Here is an 18,297-nt window from a genome sequence, read left to right on the forward strand (position 1 = left end):
CCAGGTCTTTCTCCGCTATGGCCTTCTGCCTGCCCTGCTGACCACCGGTTGGTTTGCTCTCCCCTGCAGCTGGCTTACTCTCCGCAGCAGCAGCTGCTCCAGGACCCGAGTTTTCCTTGGACGTCAAAGCCTAGGAGACACAGCACTCAACTAAAATAAAACAAGTAACGCAAGACGCGTCCATGTTAGACTCGAAATGTAAACTACTGAACCATGTTACAATTTCTTTATACTCAGGTAACTGGAATACTTTGTATTTTAACTCATCCTTTCTACTTACTAAAGTAAAAGCAATACATATGTATGTACATAAAACAAATGTAATATGCTCCACATTTCAGCTAAGATAAGCAGTATCCAGCAAATATAGCTGGTATTTACTAATCTACAAATACCTGCCAAATCTCTACACAGTCCAGGCACTGTTCGAGGTGCTGTTTTTCAAACATGAAATAACTGAGACCACATTACTACATTTCCCAAATTTATTGTTCAGTTATTATTTGACCTAATAGATAAGAAAGTACACTTGGCAACTATAATGAAGATGAGATTTTAATCAACAATTTATGTGAGTAAATGATATTTAAATCAGATTTCCTCGGTCACGGACACTTCCCTCCTAACATGCCAAGATGGCAGAACAGCTACAGCTTTAAAGGAAGGCCAAACGCCAGGAGCCTGCCAGGCCCTGCACCGTCACACACTCCTTCACAGCTGAGTACTGGCTACCGCAACTTTTCTTTTGAGACGTGCTCTCAGACTGGCCTCAAGTTCATTATGGAGCACAAGCTGGCCGCAAACTCGGGCTCTGCTGCCTCCCTCCACCTGGGCTGGGATTACTGGAGCCATCCGGAAACCCGTGTCCGCTGTGCTCCTACTGCTAGGAGGTTAGGCTCTCACTAACACGCAGCTCACTCAGCACAGAGTGACGAAATATACAGGCATCGATCACAGAGATAAAGCGCGCGCGCGCGCGCGCGCACACACACACACACACACACACACACACACACACACACACACACACACACACACACACACACATGGGGTCAGGGCGTAACCCAAAGCTGGGCTGGAGACGCTTCAGTGGTCAGAGGCACTGCGGCTTTTACAGAAGACCCAGGTCCAGGTCCCAGGACCCACATCAGTGGTCCACAACCACCTGTATGTAACTCCAGTCCCAAAGAATTTTATGCCCTTTAATGAACACAGACATGCACATAACTGAAAATAACATATATCTTAAAATTATTTCAACTAAAAAATATTTCTAAAAAAAGAAGGAAAACAATTTAAAACTGTCTGTCCTTGGAGGAAAAGCAAGAAACAGCCTTGGAAATCTCAGCCAACTCTTTTCTTAAAAACCATATTTTATTTTTATTTTATATAGCATTACAATTTACATATAATAAAATGCCTTGATGGAGTTGTAGGTAGAATTCAAGGAAAATAAAAATTTAAAGAATCACTTTCCCTAAGTGGGTCAACAAGCTAACCTGTAAAGATGCTTCCCCTCGAGGGGTCTGCATCACTGCATCACCGTGTCGCTACGTCACTGCGTCACTGTATCGCCTCTGCCTTACTGGTCTGGTTAAACTGAATAGTACATGAAATAAAATCATAATATTTATGTCTAATCCCAATACCTGGGTGACTGAGGCACGATGACTGCTTCAAGTTTGAAGCTAGCCTGGGCTAAATATGGTGAAATCATAAAAAAGAAATCTATTTGGAGGCAGGGAGCTGATGAAACAGCTCAGTGGTTAAGAGTACTGGCTGTTCTTCCAGGACCCAAGTTCAATTCCCGGCACTTACACGGCAGCCCTCAACTGGCTATAGCTCCAGTACCAGGAAATCCAATATTCTTTTGATTACCACGGGCACCAGGCTCACATGCACACAGGCAAAATACTCATACACAGAAAATTAAACTTTTTGAAAAATCTCAAGGATATACAAAATCTAAGGAAAAATGTTCACCGCCATGACATAAAACTCAAACCTAATGCGCTTAAATGGTTATAATTTACCTGATTAATTTTCCTGAGTTCATTTGTTGCTTCAAAGTTATCTGGCTCCAGTTCTAACACTTTCTCATAATCTAAGTAAAACAGGAGAGAGGGTGTTTGGAAGAGGATGTTTTTACAACCTGTGCAAGCCACAGCCACCAGCCACAGGTGACACCGAAGCAGCTACTCTACGGTGAAATGACTAATGGCAGCGATTGCGCTCCTAATCACTTTTTATTCTCTCCCAGGGCAGACAAAACCCTAAGGAAGTCCTTTCACAAACCAGGGTCCACCAGCCCGGGGGGTTATGCCATCAGGAAGCACAGAGCAAAACCCACGCACATAAGTTCTAGTCCTACTTTGTCATTATTACGCAGGTCTTGTTATGGAATAACAAGACAGAATTTACTATAAACAACCATGCTGTGCTTGCCTCCTGACTCACTACAGCCAATTCATCTCTCTTTGCAGATGAGGACTGAAGGTCAGAGGCATGAGTCATTGCTGTGGCAATGTCCAATTACATAAAAATGAAACAAAGTCTGGCCAGTGGCAAACAAACGTTCTTCCCCAAAATAAGATAGCTTTTAAATCTCAAATAAAAAAAAGGGCTGGGGGCTTAGCAGGTCGAGGCATCACCTGCCAAGCCTGGGCCTCTTCCACCCGTGGAAGCAAAGAACCGACTCCCTCCAGGTGTTCCCTGGCTCCCACTCACACTGTGGCACCCGCCATGAATTTACACGCACCTGTATGGTTTTTAATTATAAAACGAAAAAAATTAAAATTGCCAAAACAACAAGTTTTGTTCAAAACGTTCCGTAAAAAGAGCACTGTGCTGACGTGGTGTTCTCTGTGTGCTGAGAGCTAAATCTCTGAAGAAATACGTGAGGAGGACCCGAGGAGAGGAATACCTTTTCTGGCGTCCTCTAACTTCTGCAGAGCAAACCGAGCTGCACCTCGCCTGGCGTACGCCTTGGTGTAAGTCCTGCTCAAGGCGATGGCCAAGTTACAGTCAGACTCAGCAACAGCAAACCTGAAATGCAAAACAATTAAAAGGCGATTTACTTCCCAGTTACACGCACTCCTGCCCCTGCTTTTATTTAATTAAACTCAAAAATGACCTCTTCCCTCACCCTACCGCAGTGCAGGGAACAAAACCCAGGACTTTGCATATACACTGCTATATATGCCACTATATACTCTACTATAGTCACTACTGTATACAATATTATATATGTCCACTATTGTATGTGATACTATGTATATTCACTATAGTACACTACTACTCAACACACCCATCTATAGAAGCAGTGATTTTGGGTTTTTTTTTGGAGACAAGTTCTCACTATGTAACCCTAGGTGGCCTAACCTGAAATTCAACATGTAGACCAGGTCTGCCCTGAATTCCCAAACTTAGAGATCTGCCTGCCTCTGCCTCATGAGTGCTGGGATTAAAGGTGTGTGCCACCACTCCAGGCAATTTCTGTTTTTTTGTGGGATTTCAAGAGTCTATAAGAAAAGAAGAGACAAGTTACAGAAATGTCAGAAGACAGCTGTCATAACAACTGCTGAGCTGCTTGTGGGGCAGCACTCGGGAAGCAGATGCAGGGGGATTTCTAAGTTCGAGACCAGCCTGGTCAATAAAGCTAAGATAACCAGGACTACACAGAGAAACCCTGTCTCTAAATAAATAAATAAACAAACAAACAAATGTCAAAGAGTTATGCTTTGGAGTTATGGAGAGGAGAGGAGAGGAGAGGAGAGGAGAGGAGAGGAGAGGAGAGGAGAGGAGAGCCATTTTATACCCACTAAACAACTAAGAAGCCAGACCTGCGCCCATGCTGCTAAGGAGTCAGAACAGACACTCTCTGTAATGCCATGGAAACAGGAAGCAGCACAGTTACATCTCAGCCCAGAAGGCTACGTGGGCTTTCGCCACCTTTTTCACCTACTACAGTGTGCAAAGTGCTCAGCATGAATGAGAGACTCACAGCACTCCTGGCTTTGTGTGTTGAGGCAGGCAGACCCTTCTAAGTTGCCCAGGCAGGCCTTAAACCTAGGGTCCTTCTCTGCATCTGCTTCCCAGAGTATCTGGAATTACAGGCCTGTCATTAGGCCTATATTACCCTCCATAACTTAAAAATATGATATATGTATTATAGTAACAATAGAAAAATCTCAAAGCCTAGCCAGCATGGTGATAAATACCTTTAATCCCAGCACTCAGGAGGCAGGGCAGGAAGATCTCTGTGAGGCCAGTGTGGTCTACAGTGAGTTCCATGCCAGTTAGGGGCACAGAATAAAACCTTGTCTCAAAAAGGAAAAAAAAAAGAAAAGAATAAAAAGAAAAGGAAAGAATTAAAAAGAGAAGAGAGAGCAATGTCATTTCTATTTCCAAATAACTACAGCAGTGAAAATGTCTTCCTTCTGAATGTTTGTCTTTAGAAACGCCCATACTAGGCCAGCTTACGAGCATGTAATGCCCCCAACATTAACTGTGCACTTCAGAGCCGGCAGAATGCAAAGATAAGCAACTATTGGAATATAACTTAAGTTTACCATAGAAAGGTCTGCAGAGTAAATAGCAAAGACAGTTTTTCAAATAATACGAAGAAATTAACACCTAAGAACTTAACAAATTAGTTTTTCTTCTCTTTTCTTCTTCCCTCTCTCTCTGCCTCTCCCTCTCCGTCCCTTGCTAGTGCTGGGAGCGAGTGAACACAGGCTTCAAACAGGATAGTCAGGAGTCCCCAGCCCTCCGCCACAACAGCTTTCTAAAAATGAATTAGGTAAAGAACATCACTACTTGACTTCCGTGGGAGAGACTCCTTCGTACACCAACTCGGAGCACTTGGTCTAAGACCCAAATGTTTACAATGAATTAAATAAATTACTCCATAAGGGAGTAGCCTACAGGAATTTGCAGGGTGAAAGAAATGTGGTGGTATGCTTTCAGTCTCTTCTGCAGTTTATTAAAAGCCTCTTGGAAACCTCCAGGCAGGCATGCTGGTGCTGCCTTTGATCACAATAGGGAGGCAGAGATGGGTGGATCTCAGGTCTACACAGAGTTCCAGATTGTTACAGAATGAAACCTTGTCTCGAAGAAGAAAGAAAGAAAGAAAGAAAGAAAGAAAGAAAGAAAGAAAGAAAGAAAGAAAGAAAGAAAGAAAGAAAGGAAGGAAGGAAGGAAGGAAGGAAGGAAGGAAGGAAGGAAGGAAGGAAGGGGGAGGGAAGGAGAGAGAGAAGAACAAAAACAAAAAGCAAAGCAAGCAGAGAGAAGCCCACTGCACACACAGAGCCCTCACTTTTTCAGTCTGAAGTAAGCCGACGCTCTGTTTGTTGGCAGCACGGGATTGTAGGGGTCAGCATCCATGCCTTTCGTGTAGCATTCAATGGCTTCATCGTACTTTCCTTGCTTGAAGTACTTATTGCCCTGCAAGAAAAGAGAATCAAGCAATAGGGTACAATCCCAGCGCTCTGCCAGAAGACTGAGGCGATCAGCTCAGGGAAACCTAACAAAGGCAGCACTACAGTGTAACCTGAAAGGGAACCGGAGCCTTTCAGAGCCCTGAGGATGCAGGACTAAACACCCAGTACTTTAGATTCTGCTCCCAGGTTGGCCGGTTCCGGGGACAAGAGGACAACAGAACACCTGCTAAGTGTCCTAAAGCTCCACAGGTCACCTGACTTCAGAAAGAGGTCACAGAGATCAGAGGCCGGCCTGTAAGCCGTTCATTCTACAGTGAGGTGAGTCACGTCTTCAACAAGTCCTTGATGTGTGACAAGATGCCACAGTGATAGAACACGGACAATCGGAAGACCATAACTTAAAGAAAAAACACTGATTTTTATTTTTGTCCACCTGTCTAGGCGGCCACACACCCAGCAGAAAGTTCATCCAAAAGGCAGTATGATGGTAATAAGAAGGACCAACGGGATAAACTCTTAGGCAGGCAGACAGACAGACAGACAGACAGACAGCAAGCTGGGGCCTTAGAGCTGCCCCCTTAGCCCTGAGTGTGGGCTACTAACAAGCCAGTAGGACACTCACAGCGACACTGCAGTACTAGAACCATCCCCTCCACTTCTGCCTCTCAGTGCTCACAGCCTTCCTTCACATCTGGGCTTGTTCTACCAACTCTCTTCAAGGCACTGTCGGCATCTATCAGCGACTATAATCTCAAGCTGTTTTCCTTTTAATTTATTCCACTTTTCAGAACTGTTCTTGGGTTCTGCCAGAGTGTTGATGTGTGGCTATCACCATGTTCCTTTCAGTCCACGGGCTCTCAGGTAAAGATGATAAAACCACATGTACTGGAAATCTGTGGCTCTAACGCGTTACTAAAGGAGGCCGTGCGTTTACCCCACAACCAGGACAGACAGTGGGTCCTCGTCCTCTGCCACTGCCAGGGGCTGCCATCGCTTTAACATCACGGCTCTCAGGACCACAGGCCTGGCTACTGTGAGTCCCGATCTCAGGAACAGCAATCCTCTATGCATTTTATTAATTTCATACGGTTTGATGTCTCAAGTAATGACATCCCTCCTCCAGACTACCTTCAAATGACAACCCACTAAGCTATAAGCTCAGGTCCTCTCATGTCCCACTTGGGAAACACAGGTAACACTTCTGGTCCCAGCATAAAAAAAAATCTCCATGTCCCAGTTCAGCATCAGACCCTGAAGATTAAGGAATTGACATCTCACAGGGGCAAATAAGGCAGGACAGAAAGATGGAAAATTATTGATACATAAGATGGGAACGGAACCTTTCACCCCAGAGTTTCTGATTAAGAGATATTTTTGCTAGCTGAGAGGCAAAAATTCTAGGACAATTAACGTTTGCTGTGGAGGTGGCTAACATAAAAATAATATTCTCTTACGTTAAAATAGCAATGTCCCACACTTAAAGCCTGAATGTATATGACCTTGGGTGGGGTCTGATTTCTTCCCTAGACAGGATTTCCTGAGGATCCACTAGCAGTCAACTCCTACAGTGTTACCGACCTCCGCTCTGCTTACAGTGGAGATGGCCACCTTCCTGCATCCCTGTGTGGTTCATTCTCTCCCTCGTCAATACCACTTCTGTCAGGGGCTGCCACCTCATTTACGGTTCTTAGCAATCCTTCAAAGGCACCTTCAAACCCACCAAAATCCTGCATCTGACTGTTAGGCACATATCCAAGCTCTGGATTGTGTCTCTCCTCCTGAGTACCCCTCTTTTTCTTAATGTGTTTGCTTAAGCCTGTGCTAAAATGTATGTACTAAAACCTCCCTCTCCAAAGAAGAAATGATAGATCCTGAACGTCTCAAAAGATAGCCAGAGATGGTGCCTGATACAGAGAAGTGGGGTAATGCTTAAACCAACAATCTCATACTCACTTCGTTACTTCTGCCTACCACTAAAAGCAAGACTAATCGCGGGTGCTGTCCAAGCACTTGGATCACCTAACACATCAACTGCTGAGGTTTAGCAACGCTCTGTTCCCTTTGAACAGCTAAGAAAGTGAGCTACAAAAAGCTTAAAGAGCTCATCACAGATCAGAACCAGGTAATTAACGTGGCTCTAGAACAGGCTCCTGGCTCCACGCCCTCCCCAGTAAGGAGACAGCCAACACGACTTAAGTGTGACGATCTCTAGAACAAGGCTGAGAACTTTAGAATTCACTCGACTTCACGCACGGCCTGTCTCCCTAAGGGAACCCAAAACTAACCTAGAGTACCTTTTCTTTTAGAACAAGAGCTTTCTGGGAATCCACACGAATGCCATCTTCATCCGACTCTGACTCCTGGGACAGAGAATCGTGGGTGCTGTCTTCTTTGTCAAGCTCGTCGAGAATCCTGTCCTGCAAGCACAAGCAGATGAGTGCGCGTCCACCACCTCATGGGGCCGAAACTGTTAGGACACGGACGGGAGCCAAAAGCACCTCCTGCAGTCGGGTGCCACAGTCACCACATCTAGCTCTTACACAATACCTTTTATAAAAGGATTTTAGTGGTGGAGTGTGTGAGAACGAGACAGTGAGACAGACAGAGGAGAAGAGGGGGAGGAGGAGGGAGGGAGGGGGAAGGAGGAGAGAGAGAGTGCACACGCATTATACACATCTGCAGATGTCTGCGGAAGCCAGAGGGGGGATCAGATTCCCTGCATCTGGAATTACAGTTGTGAGCTGCCAGGTGGGTGCTAGGTAGGCTTCTATGCCCTCCGCATGAGGAGCCAGTGCTCACGATGGTCAAGCCAGCCTTCCAGCCCCACCCACTACTGTTTAAAAGATTACACTGTGAGTGACTGCCCTCCAAAAATCAAGCAACCGACATTATGGGGTGCTCATCTGCACCTGCCCCTGACACACAGATTGCGCTGCTGGATTAGTTGATGGTGTCCACCCCTCATCTCCACAGAGCAGGACAGAAGGGTTTTACCTGAGTGCTTGCTCCCTACCACCTGGCTGGGCTGCACATGGGGAAGGGACTAGCGTGCACAGGGGTAAGAGATTAGAGGGGGCGCCATCTATGTAGCTATGGGGACATCTTCATTGCTAGATACAGCTGGTTTGAAGAGTATTCTACAGCCCTGTTAGGAACCCCTCTCCAAGGCTCTCTAAGGGGCGCCCCCAAGCACCCTCTGGTAGAAATGTGCCTCAGTTTACCATCTGGACCTTGTTTTCCATCTTCCCCCAAAGAAAGAATTTTAACAACACAGTAAATAAATCTTTTTTAAAAACAGACAAAAAGACCAGGCATGGGAGTGTGCACTTTCAAACCCAATACTTGAGAGGCAGCAATAGGCATATCTCTGTGAGTTACAGGCCAGCCTGGTCTAAAAAATGAGAGGAAAGAAAAGAGAAGAAAAGAGAAAAAAAGAAAAGGCAAGCAAGAAAATAAATCAACAGGGTTGGAGGTGTTTCTGCTCTCAAGAGTCTTGCTGCTCCTGCAGAGGATCCATCCAGGATTGGTCCCCAGCACCCAGAGGTTACAACTACCTGTAACTCCAGTTCCAGATCTGACCCCCTCTTCTGGCCTTTGCACACAGGTGGATATTCTTATATATAAGCAGGCAGAACACTCACTCATAACTTCTTAAAACAAAACACCAAAGAAATGTTTATTCTAGCCACACAGCTTGTACACCTCTAACCACACAGCATGGAGCACGCACACCCCTAACCACACACTTTAAGAAGTAGGAGTCCAGAATCAGGTAGGCCGATTGGCCGGTAGGTTGCCTTCACGGGCTAACGTGCCAGTAGCTCTCTGGAGCTTTGGGGAAGGTTCTGAGGCAGAGGTTGTCTAATTACAGCAAGCGTCATGTGGGGGATGGGACTTGCATAGTCACAGGATCTATCTCAGATCTAGGAAAGCAGAGCCTTCTACTGGTCTACTTGTGCTAGCTGGGTTCTGTCAGCTTGACAGAGGCTGGGGTCATCTGGAAAGAAGGGACCTCATTTGAGAAAATGCCTCCATCAGATTGGCCTGTAGACAATTCTGCGGGGGTAATCAATCTTATCAACCTTGAGGGCCCAGCCCACCATGGGCAATCCCACTCCTGGGCGGGTGGTCCTTGAATAGCTTTTGGTCAGTGTTTTATTACAGTGATGGGAAGCACATTAGGACACCCACTTTCAGATGATATGGTGGTATATACCCGTCTGTAATGCGGCACTCCCGAGGCTGACACAAGAGGATCTCAAGTCCAAAGCTAGCCTACATATGACTACATATGAACCCCTTCCCCACCATTTAAAAAAAAGGGGGGGGGCGCGGGGAAGAACGCACAGGTCCTAAGGACACTGTTACTTTTCATGTCACCTGTGACTAGTAGCTGACTCCAAGACATGTTTAAGTACTAAAAAGTACATAACTAGATAAACTTACCACATCAAGTTTTGCCCAGGCATCATAGTCGTAAGATTTTATTCTGTTTTTCGTGTTTTCTTCTTTGGTTTTTCTGGAAGACTCTTTAGCTTTGCCTTTCTTCTTCTTCTTTCTAAAATTCCCATTTCGAATAGGAGGTAAATTCTAGACAGGAGAAGAGAAGAAAAAAAAGAAAGAAAAAAGCTTTGGCATTTTGCTCTGTTACTTCTATATAACTAACAATGTTTGAAATGATAGTTTCTTTTGTTTCTTTTGGTTTTTCTGAGACAGGGCTTCTCTGGATGCCCTGGAACTCACTGTGTAGTCCAGGCTGGCCTCCAAACTCAAAGATCAGGCTGACAGCTGGGCATGGTGGCGCACGCCTTTAATCCCAGCACTTGGGAGGCAGCGAATTTATGAGGCCAGTCTGGTCTACAGAGTGAGTTCCAGGGCAGCCAGGGCTACACAGAGAAACCCTGTCTCGAAAAAACAAAAAGAAAAAAAGATCAGCCTGCCTTTGCCTCTTGAGCCCTAGGATTAAAGGCGTGCGCCACCACTGCCTGGCACTAAATAATATTTTCAAATAAGAAATTCTTTCAATTTAATTTTCAAGTTCATTTTCTACTACTGATGATGTGGACTGGAGACACAGCTCAGTGGATAGGAGCTCTGGCTGTGCAAGCAAAAGGACATGAGTTTGAATCCCCAGCGCCCGGGTAAAAGCCAGGCATGGCCACACACCCTGCAATCCTGTGGGAAACACACAAGCAGATCCCAGGAGCCCTGGGGCCAGTCAGCCTTCAGGGTATGTCAGTTCACAGAAAGACCTTGTCGCCAAACATAAGGTGCGGAGCAATGGAGGAAGGCACCTCCGTGTGCACCACATGGGCACACACACACAAGTGCACACGTGTGGGCATACACCTCCCCACCCCACCCCCCACAAAAAGGAGTAATTATGTTTATAAGTTCAGCTCACTACTGATGAATGCTGCACACTGTTCAGTCACAAGAAAAGCATTAACATGAAATCTGAATTATGCCTTTAAATCCACAGCTATAAATCCAAACTTCAAAAACTCCCCGATTCTCACTTAGCACGGCGAATGAGCCGATGTTCAAAGACAACCTGGCATGCCTCCACTGGCTACATACGACATAAAAACCTAGCCAGATTTCAACACACTGGCTTAACAAGAGTCTTATCTGCATTTTAATGCCAATACTGTTTATAAATTATTAAATATATGATTATATTATTTTCAGATACAGACACCCCTACATATTTTGAGATTATTTAAGTATTATCACATGACCATCCTCTCACTAAATACCCACTAAGACTTAGAATAACTTTGATAGGTTAACACACAATTATTCAAAGCTCCGTAAGGAAGCAGAATCTCTGAAAATGTCTCCAATGATGCAAACCACTATAATCTCAGCATTTTTTGTTTTTGTTTTTTTTTTCGAGACAGGGTTTCTCTGTGTAGCCCTGGCTGTCCTGGAACTCACTCTGTAGACCAGGCTGGCCTCAAACTCAGAAATCCGCCTGCCTCTGCCTCCCAAATACTGGGATTAAAGGCGTGTGCCACCACTGCCTGGCTGATCTCAGCACTTTTATGTAACAAGATCTTATATAGCCCAGGCTAGACAGGGTTCCTCCTTGTAGTCTTGGCTGTCCAGGCATTTGCTCTATAAATCAGGCTGGCTTCAAACTTACAGAGATCTGCCTGCTTCTGCCTCCCAAGTGCTGGGTAGGATAAAGTGTGCGCCGCCACCACCACCTAACTTAAACTCTAGATCCTTCTGCCTCCACTGCCCGACTACTAGGATTCCAGGCAACCTCAGGACTCGACAGCACATTTTACAGGGCCATGCTTTATTTTTAAATATTTCTATAATTTAAATTTAACGATAACATGGCTGGGCAGGTCAAAGTGCTTGTTGCAAGCCTGTTGACTCAAGTTCGATTCCTGGAGCCCACAAGAGAGAACCAACCCCAGGGGGTTGTCCTTTGACTTGTAATCCTGTGCTGTGGCATGCTGGTGTGTGTGTGTGTGTGTGTGTGTGTGTTTGTACATGCACACCCACGTGGTACACACACTGATGATAAGTAGGTTCCGCTGCACATGAGCAGAGACCTTTCGCTCACCTCCTCGGCAACGCCACCCTGTCTTCTCAGCTCCAGGTCCTTCTCCTTCATGTCCTTCTCCCAGTGCTCCAAGTCCCTCATGAAGTCCTGCAGCTCCTCTGCGTTGTGTTTCACCTGGAGCTGCAACTCAACTGCCTTACTCGCCGAAGTCATCGTGTCCTGCCAAGTCTGGAGCACACAAAGTTTTGAGAATCAGAACGGCAGATGCATCTATTTACGATGAGGGGGTGCGTCCCCGTAAAACCATCATCACTTCAGCGTACTGTTAAGTAGAAAACCGCATTTACACCTGGTGAGATGGTGCATGCCTGAGAGCCCAGTAGTAACAAAAGACTCAAGGTCAGAGTAGGCCAATCAAGTGAGGAGCAGGGAGGACCAGGCAGCAGAGAAAAGCTGAGGGACAAAGAAGAGGTGAAAAGTTGACTCGGGGCAGACAGTAACACACCAGGCCTGGGGGTGATAGCCGACATTCTAAAAGTCACATAAAAGTAATTGACTGGTAATATAAAAATAACCCGATGCCTGATTAGATCGAGACGTTGGGAAGAAGAGAAAGATTTAAACGATGTTCTAGATTTCTGCTTGGTAGAAACTGGTAATATCTTTTTAAGTCAAGAAATCCAGCTCTGAGGGACTGGAAAGGAGGCTCCTGACTAGAGCACTCAACACGACGCAAGCCTAACAACGTTAAGGCTTGGTGATACCTAGTGGTACCCACACGATCCCTGGTACCCCACCCACACACAGGTGCAAAGGGAAAACTGACTCCACAAAGTTGTCGTCTGATGTGTGTGCCATGGCACATGCATGCACCGTCGCACGCCACATATGCATAGCGTGAAAATAAAACTTTGGCAAAGCAATGCAATTGTAAAAGGAAAACGCGCACGTTGGGGGAGGGGGCAGATGAGTAAGAGGATTGTTTCAGTCTGGAATATGTTGAATGTGAGCACTTAGGGGCCATCAGAAGGTATTGAGTAGATAGAAAGGACTAGAGAGAAATGTGGGTGACACCATTAATAAGGTAGAAACTCTTGCATTTGAACGTGCTCAGAGACTGTACTGACGGAAGCTCGGCAGGGCCTGAAGAGTGGCAGCCTTAGGGAACAGGAAGATCAGAAAAAGGAGGTGGCAGTACCTATAGGGAGCTGGGCCCATATGAGAGCTGCCACCCACCCACCGCCTGAGAAAATTAACATGTTAAGTAGGAAAGTTTAGCAGCGCACACACGTGCTCGTATGTTCATGGCGTTAGGTCATAAAAAGACTGAGAATAGTCGCAGGATTTTTACGGATAGAAATGAGTTAAATGAATCACGTTACATGGGACAGGGGTTAACGTTGTCTTTCCTAATGTAACTCCATTGGAAGCACATGAAGCTCACAGCGGTGCACAGTCGACCACTGCTTCTGGTTCCAGCTATCCAGGAGGCAGAGGGGGCCTCACAAATTAAACTCAACATGACGCCTTAGCACACCTTAAGAGTAAGTTTTAAAGGGCTAGGACATAGCATTTGCCAACATGTGAAAGATGCTGAAGACTGTAAGAGAGACAGAAGACAGACAGGCAGATAGATACAATGGGTAAAGTGACTGGACTAGGTACCTTAAGATAGGAATACTTGGAGGGAGGTTATAAGAGCTTTCCCCCCCCCCACCCCCCACCCCCAGTAAAAAGAGGCTGTTTAAAACGGCTCGGCCCGACAGTGGTGATGCACGCCTTTAATCCCAGCTCTCGGTAGGCAGAGGCAGGCGGATTTCTGAGTTCAAGGCCAGCCTGGTCTACAGAGTGAGTTCCAGGACAGCCAGGGCTACACAGAGAAACATTGTCTCGAAAAACAAAACAAAACAAACAAACAAAAAGTGTAAAACGGATCTTCTGACTCAGCCTCAACGAGGCAGTTTAAGCGTCAAGCAGTGTCCACTTTTGGTTATGCGCATGCATTTCATTCATAAACAAATCCCGCATAACGCTTTGCTGAACACAAACCAGTACACCTGCAAAACGAGACCCTTAAACGCTGCACGTCTTCAATCCCAGCACTCAGGAGGGAGGCAGAGGCCCGCGGTTCGAGGCCAGCATGGTCTACTACACAGCGAATTGCAGGGCAGCCTGGGCTACAGAGAAACCCTGTCTCTAAACAAACAAGCAGACCATGAGATGCTGTAAGGGCGGCAGCTCTCCTTCCACCCACCCCCGGGTCCTAGGGCAGCCCATGCTGCCAGGACGGGGTTCGTTCCGCAGGCAACCAGAAACTTCCAGAGCCTGGGGAACCACGTTCACGTCCCGTATCAAGCCAAGCCTGCATACCCTGGCCTGACGGAGCCCGCAGGTCCGCCGCCCTCGCGGGACCGTGGCTCCGGAGGTCCCGCCACCGCAGACCGCCCGAGCCCGGACGCGGAGCCAGCTCAGGCCGAACCCTGGGCAGCGCGCGGAGAGCGCACTCGGGAACCAGCCCCGGCGCCCCGCCGCTGCTCCCGGCCCGGGCCCAGCCCCGCTCTTCCACCCCACGCCCCTGCAGCCAGCGGGAACGGTAAAGCCTACTCACCCGCCACGGCGGCCACCAACCTCACCGGCTCCAGGGAGACGCACGGCGTCCTACACCACCGCCGGAGGTCTGCGCCTTCCCACAAGGCCCCGCGCGCCGCTCGAGCGTGCGCAGAAGGTTCGGCTCCCGCGCTCGGCTGCTCTTGCTTTGCTGGCGGTGGACGTAGACTGATGTTCTAACCTCTTCTAGACTAAGCGTGAGGATCCCCCAAAGTGCACCCATCTTGACGTATTGACCTCCAAAGCATAAAGCCTTTTACTCCCCTCGATTGTGTTTCTGAGAGCTGCCCTGCTTTCCACTAACGAGATGTTTGTAGCCTCTGAAAATCCTAGGAGAAAGTTACTGTAACTTCTAAGAACTGTCAATGCTGGAACTCTGCTGTTTTCTCTCTGAGTCTTGTATGTGGCTGCTGGTCTTCCTTGTGCTTTTTTGCTACTAATCTTTTTCCTTTTCTAAGATTATCTGTAGATTTCGGGCTTGTGTCTATCTTTAGATAGACCCTGGCTTATCTAAAAGAATGACTGAAACCTGTAATGCTTGCTTCTGCTTCCTTTGTGAGTGAAGCTGTTTCCTATGTAATAACTCTGTTGTACAATGCAATGGGTATAATTTTTTAAGTCCACAAACCAACTTTTTTCAAACTGAATGGAAAACATATCATCTCAAAGATCAGTTATTCATTCACAAGTTTGACTGAACCTTCGAATCACACAAGGGAGGCAGCCGTGCAGGTGTGTATCCCACACACGCTGATTTATGAATCTTATCCCAGAGGTTTGACATAATTAATCTTCGATACAACTTCAGCATCAGTCATTTTCAAAGCACTGGGTACAGCTGTGCAGCTGCAAAACACTAATCTACCTGCCTGTCAATGAAAAACCGCCCCTGGTCTTTCCTCACTAGGTCATATCATTAGGATCTTTCTTTCCCTCATGGTGTGACTGGTTGTCTTTTAAGTTCATTTAAAAGTAAAGATCAGAAACTGAAGAGAAGTCTCCATGGTTAAGAATGCTGTTCCCTGGCTGTCAAGATGGCTCAACGGGTAAGAGCACTGACTGCTCTTCCAGAGGTCCTAAATTCAATATCCAACAACCACATGAAGGCTTACAACCATCTGTACAACTACAGTGTACTCACATACAATAAATAAATAAATAAATAAATAAATAAATAAATAAATAAATAAATCTTTAAAAAAAAAAGAAAAGAAAAAGAAAGAATGCTGTTCCCTGTTGCAGAAAACTTGAGTTCCCAGCACCCATGTGGTAGTTAACAGTTCTGTAACTACAATTCCAGAGGATCTGACGCCCTCTTCTGGCCTCTTAGCACCAGGCGTGCATGTGGTGTGCATACATACATACATATATGCAGGCAAGCACTCTTACACATTATAAAAATAAAAGAGCATTATTTTCTGATGATATTGTAGATAAACTAGCTTTTAACAAAGTGTAACTGTTTCTGTAGCAAATCCTACTCTGTGTACTCCACCACCCACAGCAGGTGCCATTGCAGACAAACTAGGTTTAAAAAAATGTTTTTAATGTGGATGCTCGGGTACACCTTTAATCTTAGCATTGCAGAGGCAGAAGCAGGTGGATCTCTGCGAGTTCAGGGTCTACATAGTGAGTTCCTCACCAACCGGAGTCATGTGATGATACCCGGTCTGAAATAAACAAAAATAAATAGAAATAGGGCTAGAGAGGCGGCTCGCCAGTTCAGAGCACCGGCTGTTCTTCCAGAGAACCTGGATTTGATTCCCAGAGGTGGATCATAACTGTGTGTAACTCTGGTTCCCAGAGAACTGACATCCCGGGGCACCAGGCACACATGTGATGCACAGGACTACCATGAAAGCAAAACACTCAAACACATAAAGTTTAAAATAATTTTAATTTAAAAATAAATAAATAAAAATTTAAAAGAATCTAAATGTGTCTAAATTAGCCATAATTCTATTTAAAACAGACGTTGACATTCATAGGAAAGCAACTACATTTGCTATCTCACTTTCAGGCAGGGTTGATGGAGAAGGGAGACAGCAGGGGGCCAACCAGCTGCTCCACTGAAACTCCATAGCACCCTTGGGTGGTGAATCCTTCCCCCTCCCCCGATGTGTATACTGAATACAATCAATTGTAACAGAACCATCTCCATGGCCATTGCTTCCGAACTTTGAGGTACTATTGTCCCACTTGTGACAACCGTCCCCTCTGTGAGCTCAGACTGGACCATCTTCTCTGTAGATGGCATGCCTCTCTGCTTCTATTGACAATTATCTCTACATAGGCTTCCGTACAACAGGCAAACCATGTCTTCCCAACCCCTCCTGTGAATAAACTGTAGTCATCTCCATTGAGTTTACTGTTAATCTCTTCGACAGTTGTTCTCAAGGAAATAATCTCTTTATTTGATGTCTGTTGAAATTGTAATGGTCATGGGAAGTAAACACAAATATTTATCACTGCAAAAGCGAAACGCTGCAGTGACTTCTGAGAATGCTGTTGAGGTTTCATGCCGCAATTATTGATCTCGTTCAAACAGTTAAGTGCGGAAGGAGTCTGACCAGTGTTCTGGGTCTTAGGAAAGGATTACTAATTAACTTGTTTCCTGGTTGGGTTTGGTGTTTTGTTTTGCTTTTTTGGATTTCGGATTTTGTTGTTGTTTCTCGGGAAGACTCTCACTTTGTAGCCCAGGCTTGCTTATCTCACTCTTAAGCTCACAATTTTCTTCCCTCAGTGATGTGCACACATGGCATTCACTCACACAGACTCAGTCCTGCGGGGACTGGGGTTATAGGGATGAAGGACCATAATCAGCTCCTAAGTGCTCTACAAAGACAAGGTATGAGCCTTGAGACTCTGTATCATTTGGCTGTATGTAAAAGGAAGCCTGAAGTCAAATTGAAACAGATGTTTCTCTTTTTTTTAAAAAAAGACTTACTTACTTTTCAGAGTGTCTGTGTGAGTGCCCGAATGTATATCTGTCTACCATATGAGTGCCTGGCACCTGTGGACACCAGAAGAGGATATCAAATTGGAGCTGGAGTTTCAGGCGATTGTGAGTCACCTGGTGTGGATGCTGGGAACTGAACTCATGTCCTCTGCAAGAGTATCAAAAGTTCTTAACTGCTGAACCAGCTCTCCAGCCCTGCTATTTGTCTCTTATATAAGACAAAATGTAAACAATCCAGACTGGTATAATAGCCAGCATCAGTCAGATAGAGGGTCCTAGTAACGTGTGTGTGTGTGTGTGTGTGTCTGTGTGTGTGTCTATGTGTGTGTGTGTCTGTGTGTGTGTCTATGTGTGTGTGTGTCTGTGTGTGTGCGCATGTATCTGTGTGTGTGTGTCTGTGTCTGTGTGTGTCTATGTGTGTCTCTGTGTGTGTGTCTGTGTGTGTCTGTGTGTGTGTGTCTGTGTGTGTCTGTGTCTCTCTGTTTCTCTGTCTCAGTCTCGCCCCTCCCGGCCTCATAGTTTTTACTCACAACACAATCTCAAGCTCCAGTAATCTTATCTAAAATCAAACCAGCAGGGAGGGACAAAACCATGAATCGTACAATACAACCCTCTGCTTGTTAAGATGGCTTTCATAGCCGGGCAGTGGTGGCACACGCCTTTAATCCCAGCACTTGGGAGGCAGAGGCAGGAGGATTTCTGAGTTGAGGCCAGCCTGGTCTACAGAGTGAGTTCCAGGACAGCCAGGGATACACAGAGAAACCCTGTCT

At 46.0% G+C, this 18,297-nt stretch overlaps 1 protein-coding gene across 4 annotated transcripts in view; it reads right to left on the reverse strand.

Moving 5' to 3' along the window:
- The window catches only part of Rpap3 (RNA polymerase II associated protein 3), a 30,726-nt gene extending 16,084 nt beyond the window's left edge, over nt 1-14,642 (reverse strand). Inside the window, exons 1-8 of one of the 4 annotated variants that reach the window (NM_028003.2) lie at nt 14,570-14,642; nt 12,022-12,189; nt 9,888-10,031; nt 7,736-7,858; nt 5,318-5,445; nt 2,924-3,045; nt 2,034-2,104; nt 2-130 (exon numbers count right to left, since the gene is read on the reverse strand). In NM_028003.2, the coding sequence (NP_082279.1) occupies nt 2-130; nt 2,034-2,104; nt 2,924-3,045; nt 5,318-5,445; nt 7,736-7,858; nt 9,888-10,031; nt 12,022-12,174 (870 nt within the window). In that variant the 5' untranslated portion in view covers nt 12,175-12,189; nt 14,570-14,642. Of the gene's footprint in view, nt 1; nt 151-2,033; nt 2,105-2,923; nt 3,046-5,317; nt 5,446-7,726; nt 7,859-9,887; nt 10,032-12,021; nt 12,190-14,569 lie in introns of those variants that run through there. The other 3 variants (XM_030248782.1, XM_030248783.1, XM_011245735.1) reach the window with 3 other exon arrangements.
- Between the last annotated feature and the right edge of the window lie 3,655 nt (nt 14,643-18,297).

The sequence above is a fragment of the Mus musculus genome, chromosome 15 (assembly GCF_000001635.26).
Source record: "Mus musculus strain C57BL/6J chromosome 15, GRCm38.p6 C57BL/6J".
NCBI lineage: Eukaryota > Metazoa > Chordata > Mammalia > Rodentia > Muridae > Mus > Mus musculus.